Below are 11,816 nucleotides of genomic sequence, written 5' to 3' on the forward strand. Positions count from 1 at the left end.
GTATTTTGACCGCGCCCTGTGCCCTGTCCTGCTATCGTTGTTGAAGGCCCGAGGACTTGAGGCGCGAGTTTGGTCGCTATGGCCCCATCGTAGATGTGTACATTCCGCTTGACTACTACACGCGGCGGCCACGCGGATTCGCTTACGTGCAATATCCTTTACCCGCAACCGCTACCACCACCATCGCAACCACCACCACCATCGCAACCACCACCACCATCGCAACCACCACCACCATCGCAACCAACAACACCACCACTATTATCATCGTAACCACCACCACCATCGCTACCACCACCATCGCAACCACCACCACCATCGCAACCACCACCACCACTATCGCAACCACCACCACTATCGCAACCACCACTATCGCAACCACCACCACCACTATCGCAACCAGCAATGCCACCACTATCATCACAACCACCACCACCATTGCTACCATCACCATCAACGCAACCGGCACCACCACTATCATAACACGCACTACAACCGCTACCACTATCATCATCACAACCACCGCGATCACCACCACCACTTATCGCACCCACCATCGCAATCGCCACCACCATCATCGGCATCGTCATCGCAACCACCAGCACTGCCACGATCATGATCACAACCGCCGAAATCACCGCAACTACCACCAATACCACCATCACAATCATCACTGCCACCACTACCACCACCATAATCATCACCACCATTACCACCATCATCACCACAACCACCATCATCACCACAACCACCATCATCACCACAACCACCATCACCACCACCCTCGTCACCACCGTCACCACCACCACCGTCACCACCGCTGAGATGGTGGGGGTGAACTGCCAGCCTCAGGAGCTCGCACAAACACGCACACGCATGTACACACTTGCACACACACTTGCACACAGACGCACACAGACGCACACACTTACACACACGTACACGCACACACACGCACACACACGTACACACACACGTACACACACACGTGCGCACACACGCACACGTACACACACGTACACACACGCGTACACACACGCGTACACACACGCGTACACACACGCGTACACACACGCGTACACACGCGTACACACGCGTACACACACGCACACGTACACAGACACCGTACACATGCACACACGGGGGTGGGGGATGAGCAGGTGAGTTGGGGTCGTAGGGTCGTGTAGCCGTGTGTCTGTGTGCGTGCCACCGCGTGGTGAGCGCATGCTTGGTGAGGGGGGGGGGCCCAAGGGGGTGCAGGGTTTTTTGGGGGGGGGGCGGTAAACCCCTTTGACTGCCGTTTGTGTCTCTGTCGTCCCAGATGCCTCCGTGCTGTGTGCCCCCCACCCAGTTTGTCACAAAGTGGGTGGGGGCCATGGAGCTCGGCAGGGTTAGAGGCACGCTAACGCGGCAAGGTCAAAGGTCAAAGGCCAAGGGGTGCCAAGCAAGGCCAGAGCCTCAAGCAAGATAAAGGCAAAGTGCCAAGCAAGGCCCCCCAAGCAAGGCAAAGTGCCGAGGTGCCAAGCAAGGTCAAAGGTCAAAGAGAGCCAAGCAAGGTCAAAGGTCAAAGCACAGAGAGCCAAGCAAGGTCAAAGAGCAAAGCAAGGCAAAGTGCCGAGGTGCCAAGCAAGGTCAAAGCACAGAGCCAAGCAAGGTCAAAGCACAGAGACCCAAGCAAGGTCAAAGGTCAAAGCACAGAGACCCAAGCAAGGTCAAAGGTCAAAGCACAGAGAGCCAAGCAAGGTCAAAGAGCAAAGCAAGGTCAAAGAGCAAAGCAAGGCAAAGTGCCGAGGTGCCAAGCAAGGTCAAAGAGCCAAGCAAGGTCAAAGGCAAAGAGCCAAGCAAGGTCAAAGGTCAAAGAGCAAAGCAAGGTGCCAAGCAAGGTCCCCCCGCCTCTCCCCGCCCCCAGGCCTGCCTCAAGCGCCAAGCAAGGCTCAAGCCCCTGGCACAAGCGCCTTGCATTTGGTTTAGTTGATGCTGCTGCTGATGCTGCTGCTGATGCTGATGCTGATGCTGCTGCTGATGCTGCTGCTGATGCTGCTGCTGATGCTGCTACTGGTGGTGGTGGTGGAGGGGATGTCCCTGCCGATTGGCAAGGCTGTTGCCCACCCCACTCACGCCCCCCACTCGTGCCCACCCCACCCACCCCCCTCCCATGAAGCCCAAAGAGCGAGGGGGGTGGTGGTGGCTCTTGAGGGGAGTAGGAGGGGAGGAGGAGGTCTCTCCCCGTGGCTCTCGTAGCGAGCGAGGTGGTGGTGGTGGTGGGGGGAGAGAGACACCGAGTATCCTGAGGCACGGCCACACGTGGGTAGAGGAGGGGGAGGGAGGGAGGGCGTTGATGTGGATGGGTGGTGTGGTGGTCGTGGTGGTGGGTGGTGGGTGATGAGTGGTGTGATGGGGTGATGGTGAATGATGTGGTGGTGAATCACGTGGTGAAATGTAGAGGTGGGAGTGTGGAGGCGAGGTGTGGCAAGCTGTAAGCCCAAGGCTACTCCCCCATCAACCAGAGGCGAGGAGTGGTGGTGGTGGTGGTGAGGGTCGTGGTGGTGAGGGTGGTGGTGGTGGTGGTGGTTATTGATGCCCCCACTGAAGATCCACATCAGTGGAGGGATGCAGGCAAGGCCGGTGAGTCGGATGCCTTCTATGGTACTGGCTGAAGTGGCCGCTTGGGACAGTCATCTTGTTGGGTGACTTCAATGCCCGAGTTGGTCATGACACTGGCACCTGGGCTGGAGTGATTGGAAGGCATGGGCCAGATCAACTCAATAACAACGGTAGGAGGCTGCTAGACTTTTGTGCAGCCCATGGGCTTGTAATTACCAACACGCTGTTCTGGCATCGGCGCATCCACACAACATCATGGATGCATGCCGGGTCCAAGCAAGAACATCTGCTGGACTACGTAGTGATGGATCAGCGGATGCGAGCCCATGTCCTTGACACCAGGACCTACCGTGGGAGTTGATCTGCCGTTGATCTGCCCACTGACCATCCGTAAGATGCGCCTGCCATTCTTCCACTCCGGTGGTTGGTGTACACCCAGGACCCCATTCAAAGCAAAAGTGGCCTGGTCTCGGCTAGCTGATGAAAGTTGCAAGCGAGAATTTAATCGTCGCTTGCGGCTGGGGTTGGCATCATCCCCCACCTCCTCCTGATGCCGAGGGGAAATGGGTGAGGGAGTTGTTCCGTCTGGCTGAGAAAAAGCGACAGGCCCACTCTCATCGGCTACAGTATCCCACGTGAGAGAATGAGGAGGTTTACCGCAGCCTTCGCTCGGAGGTTCGGAGAGCCGTGAGGCGCTGCAAGGATGGGTGGTGGTCGCGGGTTGCTGAGCAGATGGGAGTCTGCCTCGGTAGCCTGCGATCAAAATCACTTTTTAAATCCTTTATATTAAGTTCGCTTGCTTGCTTAGGACCGTGCAAATCTTTCGGTCGTTTTTTAACCCACTTCCCGTGATCCAATCGAGCTGACATTTTGCACACAGACTCGTTGTGCGAGACAATTAATTTTCGTGAAATTTTTTTCTCCACAATTTTACACTTTTTAGGACAAAAATATATTTAATTACCAATTGCTTAATGCTGCCATGCAATCATCTGACCCATAGGTGGCAGCCATCTCAAGCCAGAGGACGAGAGGACTCTAGCCGCCACGCATATAAAGGATTTATAGTGAAAAACTTTGTTTTTACGGGTTATACTTGTTAACTCCATCAAAAAAGTAACCTGCAGCGCCACCACCTATCGCCACCATTAGGGGAAAGAACGGGTGATCTGATCTCTGACCCCCAGGAACAGGCCTGCACATTTGCTGAGCATTTCTCCTTAAGATCTTGGGGGAGGGGAAACCCCTCGGCTCAGAAAACATCACGGGGCAAAGTGGGGACGACCCTGCTGAGGCTACTTTATCTCAATTATTGGAAGAAGTCACCCCCTGTGAGTGGCTGGCTGAGGCGCCATCTGTTGAGGAAGTACTGAAGGCGATCCGGAGTCTGAGACCAGGAAAGGCACCGGGCAGAGATGATCTCCCAAGCGAAATGCTGAGGGAGGATGGCGCTTGTGCACAGACTGCCCTGCTTGACATCATAACAACAGTCTGGACCACTGGATGGGTTCCGCAGGATTGGAATGATGCCCTGGTGGTCCCCCTCTCTTTAAGGAAGGGGACTGCACAGACTGTAATAACTACAGGGGCATCTCACTCCTCAGTGCGTCCTGGGAAAGGTCTTATGATGAAGGTGGACAATGTAGTGGTGGGTGATGGAAGTGATGATCTGATGGTGGTGGTGATGTGATGGTCGTTGTCGATGTGGTGGTTGTGGTTATTGTTGCAGTGTTTGTGCGGGATGTCTGCCTCTGCATGCACTCCCTACCTCTTGACACCACCACCACCACACCTGCTGCTGCTGCCGCCTCTTAACACCACCACACCTGCTGCTGCTGCTACCTCTTGAGACCACCACACCTACTACTGCTGCTACTACTGCTAATACTACTGCTGCTACTACTGCTAATACTACTGCTGCTACTACTGCTGCTACTGCTGCTACTACTGCTACTACTGCCGCTGCTGCTACTACTGCTACTACTGACGCTGCTGCTACTACTGCTACTGCCGCTGCTGCTGCTACTACTGATGCTACTAACACTGCTGCTATTACTACTGCTGCTACTAACACTGCTGCTATTACTACCGCTGCTACTACCGCTGCTGCTACTACTGCTGCTACTAACACTGCTGCTATTACTACCGCTGCTACTAACACTGCTGCTATTACTACCGCTGCTACTACCGCTGCTGCTACTACTGCTGCTACTAACACCGCTGCTGCTACTACCGCTGCTACTAACACTGCTGCTATTACTGCCGCTGCTACTACCGCTGCTGCTACTACCGCTGCTGCTACTACTGCTGCTACTAACACTGCTGCTATTACTATCGCTGCTACTACCACTACTGCTACTACCACTACTGCTACTATTGCTGCTGCTACTACTGCTGCTGCTACTACTGCTGCTACTGCCGCTGCTGCTGCTACTACTGACGCTGCTGCTGCTACTGCTACCACTGCTACCACTGCTGCTACCACTGTTGTTGTTGTTGCTGCTGCTGTTTTTGTTGTTGTTGCTGCTGCTGGCAAGGTGAGGTTTATCCTTAACGGCGAGGCTCCAGGTTTGAGGATGTCCGTGACGCCGAGGACGCCATGTACAACCTGGACCGCAAGTGGGTGTGCGGGCGCCAGATCGAGATCCAGTTCGCAGAGGGAGACCGCAAAAGTGAGTATCACAGTGGTGGTGTGGTGGTGAGTGTGGTGGTGAGTGTGGTGGTGAGTGTGGTGGTGAGTGTGGTGGTGAGTGTGGTGGTGAGTGTGGTGGTGAGTGTGGTGGTGAGTGTGGTGGTGAGTGTGGTGGTGAGTGTGGTGGTGAGTGTGGTGAGTGTGGTGAGTGGTGGTGAGTGGGTGTGTGGGCGCCAGATCGAGATTCAGTTCGCAGAGGGGGACCGCAAGAGTGAGTATCGATGTGGTGGTGAGTGTGGTGAGTGTGGTGGGTGGTGAGTGTGGTGGTGAGTGGTGAGTGTGGTGGTGGTGAGTGTGGTGATTGTGGTGGTGTGTGTCTGTATCTCTCTGTGCGTGTGTGTGTATCTCTCTGTGTGTATGTATATATCTGTATGTGTGTATCTCTCTGTATGTGTGTATGTATATCTGTGTGTATCTGTGTATGTATATCTGTGTGTGTGTGTCTCTGTATGTGTGTGTATCTGTGTGTGTGTGTGTGTATCTCTCTGTGTGTGTATATGTTTATCTGTATGTGTCTATCTCTCTGTGTATGTATCTGTGTGTGTATATGTATATATGTGTGTGTGTATCTCTATATCTGTGTGTATCTCTCTCTGCGTGTGCCCCAGCCCCGAACCAGATGAAGACGAAGGAGCGACGCCGCAGCTCCCCGCGCTACGACGAGCGGCGACGTCGCTCGCGCTCGCGCTCCTACTCACCACGGCGCCGCTCGCGCTCACCACGCTCACCACGCTCACCACGCTCGCCTCGCTCGCCACGCTCACCACGCTCGCCCGCACCCGCTCCACGCAGAGAGCGCGGCGCCGGCGGGGGGAGACGTCGCTCGTACTCGCCACGCAGGTGACGCTGTGACACACGCTGACACACACACACGGTGACACACACACTAGCACGGTGAGACACACACACATGCTGTGACACACGGTGACACACACACACGGTGACACACACGGTGACACACACACACACTAGCACGGTGACACACACGGTGACACACGCTGTGACACACACACACACGGTGACACACACACACGGTGACACACACACACGCTGTGACACACACGCTGTGACACACACACAGTGACACACGGTGACACACACACACGGTGACACACACACACACGGTGACACACACACAGTGACACACAGTGACACACACTAGCACGGTGACACACACACACACAGTGACACACAGTGACACACACGGTGACACACACAGTGACACACACACAAAGTGACACAAAGTGACACACACAGTGACACGCTGGTGGCCGCTGTCTCTGTAGGAAATCTCGCAGTGAGACCCCCAAGAAACGGAGAGAGAGCGGCAGCCGCTCACCCGACAACAACAAGTACGCCCTCACCACCACTACTCACCACTAGTACACTCACCACTACTCACCACTACTCACCACCACTCACCACCACCACTACTCACCACCACTCACCACCACCACTACTCACCACTACTCACCACCACTCACCACCACCACTACTCACCACTACTCACCACCACCACTAGCACTCACCACTACTCACCACCACTCACCAGCACTCACCACCACTACTCACCACTACACTCACCACTACACTCACCACTCACCACTACTCACCACCACTACTCACCACCACTACTCACCACTCATCACTACACTCACCCTCACCACTACACTCATCACTACACTCACCCTCACCACTACACTCATCACTACACTCACCACTACTACTCGCCACTACTCACCACCACTACTCACCACCACTCACCAGCACTCACCACTACACTCACCACTACACTCACCACTACACTCACCACTACCACTACTCACCACCACCACTACTCACCACTACTACCACTCACCACAACTACTCACCACCACTACTCACCACTACTACCACTCACCACCACTACTCACCACCACTACTCACCACCACTACTCACCACCACTACTCACCACCACTACTCACCACTACTACCACTCACCACCACTACTCACCACCACTACTCACCACCACAACTCCCCACCACTAATACTGCTGCTCACTACCACCACTACTCACTGCGGGTGGCCACGTGGAATGTTCGAACGCTCACTGCGGAGGAGAGGCTGCCATTCCTCTGTCGGGAGCTGGACCGGTACCGCCTGGATCTCTGCGGCATTCAGGAGGTCCGGTGGACCGGCTCTGGCTCCTGCCACCATGAGGGGTGGACAGTCCTCTACTCGGGGCAGGATACTGCCAAACAACAGGGAGTGGCTCTTCTTCTGAACAAAGGAATGAAAGGGGGCGTGTGAGCGTGGCGGTGAGGTGTGAGAAGCTGTATGCCCCAGGCTACTCTGGGCTCGCCTTCCCATCAACCGGAGGCGAGGAGTGGTGGTCGGTTACTTATGCCCCCACCGAAGACGAACATCCGTGGAGGGATGCAGGCAAAGTCAGATGCCTTCTATGACCTCCTGTCACAGGTCTGGCTAAAGTGGCCACTCGGGACAGAGTCATCTTGTTGGGTGACTTCAATGCCCGAGTTGGTCATGATGCTGGCACCTGGTCTGGAGTGATTGGAAGGCATGGGCCAGATCAGCTCAATAACAACGGTAGGAGGCTGCTAGATTTTTGTGCAGCCCATGGGCTTGTAATTACCAACACGCTCTTCCGGCATCGGCGCATCCACACAACATCATGGATGCATGCCGGGTCCAAGCAAGAACATCTGCTGGAGACATAGTAACGGACCAGCGGATGCGAGCCCATGTCCTTGACACCAGGACCTACCGTGGAGCTGATCTGCCCTCTGACCATCGACTAGTCATCTGTAAGATGCGCCTGCCATTCTTCCACTCCGGTGGTGGGTGTACATCCAGGACCCCATTCCAACCAAAAGTGGCCTGGTCTCAGCTGATGAAAGTAGCAAGCGAGAATTTCATCATCGCTTGCAGCTGGGGTTGGCATCGTCCCCCACTCCTCCTGATGTCGAGGGGAAATGGGCGAGGTTTAGGACTGTGACTCATGCAGCTGCAATGGCTGCTTTGGGTACGTGGTCCAAACCTCCCCAGAAATCCTGGCTGACAGAGGAGGTGTTCAGGTTAATTGAGAAAAAGTGACAGGCCCACTCATCGGCTGCAGCATCCCACGTCAGAGAATGAGGAGGTTTACCGCAGCCTTCGCTCGGAGGTTCGGAGAGCCGTAAGGCGCTGCAAGGATGGGTGGTGGTCGCGAGTTGCTGAGGAGATGGAGTCTGCCTCAGTGGCCCGCGATCACAAATCACTATTTAACTCCATCAAAAAAGTAACCTGCAGCGCCACACCTGTTACCATCATTAGGGGAAAGAATGGTGATCCAATCTCTGACCCCCATGAACAAGTTTGCAGATTTGCTGAGCATTTCTGTGAGGTCCTGGGGGAGGGGAATTCTCTCAGCCTGGAAAACATCACGGCACAAAGTGGGGATAACCCTGCTGAGGCTGCGGTGCCTCAAATATTGGAAGAGGTCACCCCCTGTGAGTGGCTGGCTGAGGTGCCATCTGTTGAGGAAGTACTGAAGGTGATCCGGAGTCTGAGACCAGGAAAGGCACCGGGCGGAGATGATCTCCCAAGCAAAATGCTGAGGGAGGGTGGCGTTTGTGCACAGACTGCCCTACATGACATCATAACAACAGTCTGGACCACTTGACGGGTTCCGCAGGATTGGAAGGATGCCCTGGTGGTCCCCCTCTGTAAGAAGGGGGACCGCACAGACTGTAACAACTACAGGGGCATCTCACTCCTCAGTGTGCCTGGAAAGGTCCTGGCAAGGATTATTCAACATCGCCTTGCTAGGCACGCTGAGGAGAGGCTTGCGGAACCCCAATGCGGTTTCAGGAAAGGGCGGTCCTGCACAGATGCCATATTCTCTGTCCGTCTGCTACAGCAGAGGTGTAGGGAATTCCAACAAGACCTACATCTCTGCTTTATTGACCTGGTCAAGGCCTACGATACCATCAGTAGGCCTGGGCTCTGGGTTGTTCTTCGTGTTTTCGGAGTCCCTGACCCTCTGCTCACGATCATTAAGGACCTTCATGATGGTGAGCGGGCCCGGGTAAAACTACGTGGCCGGGAGTCAGAGCCTTTCCCTGTACACTTTGGGGTACGACAGGGATGTCCTCTGGCTCCCACATTATTTAACATCTATTTCGACTGCGTAGTTCGTGAAGCCTTCAATAGCTGTACCAGGGGAATTTCCATTTAGTACAGATATAATGGGAGGCTGATCGACGCCCGGGTGCGATCAAGGGATTGCTCCCTATTGGTCAACCACGTTATGTATGCCGATGATTTGGTAATAGCTGCTCATTCAGAAGAGGAGTTGGAGACGCTGCTGCTGAGACTGGAGCGTGCCACTAAGAGGTGGGGCCTTACCATCAGCCCCACCAAAACTAAGCACCTGCCTGGGTATTTTGTACCATCGGACACTCCACCCCCACAACTCCCAATCGGTGATGGGGCAGTTGTGGAGAGAGTGGAGAGTTTCCCATACCTGGGCAGTGTGCTTATGACCGGCTCCGGTTTGGCAGCAGAGGTCTCACTCCGAATCAGTCGAGCGGCAATATCTTTTCATCGGTTGCATAACACTGTGTGGAAGCTACCTGGTCTGTCGCTCCGCACGAAGCTTCAGGTCTTCTTGGCCACGGTCATTCCCTCCCTTCTCTACGCTTGCGAAACGTGGACCCCCCTAATGGAATATCTTCGCCAATTGGAAACATTTAGGCTGGCCTGCCTACGATCCATCCTGGGTTTAACCAGGCTAGATTGTGTGAGGAGCTCACAAATCCTTGAAAGATCTGGACAAAGTCCCATCGGTGAGTTACTCCGGCAGGCAAGGCTGCGTTGGCTGGGTCATGTAGCCCGCATGCCCAGCCATCGTATGCCCAAACAGCTTTTGTTCGGCCGGATAGAGGGGGCTAAACGGGCTCTGCACGGGCTGGAGAAGAGATGGAGTGATGTGGTACAGGAGGACGTAGAGCCGATGACTGGTACCAGCGGTGTCAAGATCGGCCTCTGTGGAGGAGGCTCGTGAAGGACGCTACTGGGCAGTTGGAGGCAGTCGCCCTCCAACAACAACGGAGGGCGGAGGAGCGACGCTCACAACGAGAGGAGCTCCGGGTGGCTAAAGCACAGCAAGTTGGCACAGTAGGGGGCACAGGTGGTGCATCAGCCAGTCATCTCGGTCATCTCGGTCAGTCGACCCTTGGCATCTGCTGGGTCTGCCCCGTGACCTGCCAGCGGGCGTTCGACACTTCACGTGGCCTCAAGGTGCACATGGCCTGGCACAAGCGTCGTGGTGATGTCACCGCCACTTAGTGGCGAATGGCGGTTATTGTGTTGTGTGTACACGTGTGTGTATGCACTGGCCACAACAGTCTGTTACAGGCTACACGGGGGATCTTTGTGATGCTGAGTTCTGAGTGTGGTGCTGTGTGTGGTGCTGAGTTGCTGTGCCGTGTGTGTTGCAGGAAGCGGCAGTCGTCCTCCAAGTCTCGCTCACCGTCCCTCGACAAGCTGAAGAGTCGCTCACCCAGCCACGAACGTCCACGCACTCACCCTCGCGACTAAACGCTCGCCCGCACGCTCGCCCGCACGCTCACCCGCACGCTCACCCACACATTCATCCACACGCTTACCCACACGACTAGACGCTCGCCCACACGCTCACCCACACACATTCACCCACACGCTCAATAACCCTCGCCCGCACGCTCACCCCGACCTGGCCGCCACACTTCCGCAGGAGAGAGTTTAGCGGCCACGGCTGAGATGATGGGTCGCTGGCTGTGTGCGTAGCGTCAGCGGCTGTAGTTTGTAGTTTTTGTAGCGTCAGCTGTGAGTGAGGGTCTCTGTAGAGTTGTAGAAGCTGTGACGCCTGTTCTGTAGCTCTTCGTTTTTTTTTACTTTTCGAGTCTCGTCTTGGAGACACGGGGGGGGGGGGGGGGGGACACGGGGGGGGGGGGATGGCTGATGGAGCAAGAGACGGGAGACAGACGTACAGACAGACGGACAGACAAACAAGACAGAGAGCGTTTTCATATTGAGTTGGAATATTAACTTCCTTGTCAAACAATAAAAGAAAGACGCCAGTCCATGTCGCCAATTTACAAACGTCTTGTCCGTGTCATTTTGTCCGTGTGGTCGGTGTGTGGTGTGTGGGTGTGGTGTGGTGGGTGGTCTTGGTGGTGGGTGGGTGTGGTGGGTGTGTGTGTGGTCGGTGGGTGTGGTGGTGGGTGGGTGTGGTGGTTGGTCTTGGTGGGTGGTCGTGGGTGGTCTTGGTGGTGGTCGTGGTGGGTGTGGTGGTTGGTCTTGGTGGTGGTCGTGGTGGGTGGTCGTGGGTGGTCTTGGTGGTGGTCGTGGTGGGTGTGGTGGGTGGTCTTGGTGGTGGTCGTGGTGGGTGTGGTGGGTGGTCTTGGTGGGTGGTCTTGGTGGGTGGTCGTGGGTGGTCTTGGTGGTGGTCGTGGTGGGTGGTCGTGGGTGATCTTGGTGGTGGGTGTGGTGGTGGT

General features: G+C 55.4%; 1 protein-coding gene across 1 annotated transcript; it reads left to right on the top strand.

The window, feature by feature from the left end:
- Positions 1-46: 46 nt before the first annotated feature.
- On the top strand, positions 47-11,245 carry LOC133339380 (serine/arginine-rich splicing factor 10-like; the record flags this gene model as incomplete). Its single annotated transcript, XM_061547521.1, has 5 exons — positions 47-151; positions 5,173-5,276; positions 5,905-6,136; positions 6,583-6,648; positions 10,779-11,245. Coding segments are annotated over 5 exons (607 nt in total), but the record flags the coding sequence as incomplete, so codon positions are not given.
- Between the last annotated feature and the right edge of the window lie 571 nt (positions 11,246-11,816).

Source organism: Lethenteron reissneri, unplaced genomic scaffold (assembly GCF_015708825.2).
Source record: "Lethenteron reissneri isolate LAM-NWPU_2019-01 unplaced genomic scaffold, ASM1570882v1 scaffold_1849, whole genome shotgun sequence".
NCBI classification, from domain to species: Eukaryota; Metazoa; Chordata; class Hyperoartia; order Petromyzontiformes; family Petromyzontidae; genus Lethenteron; species Lethenteron reissneri.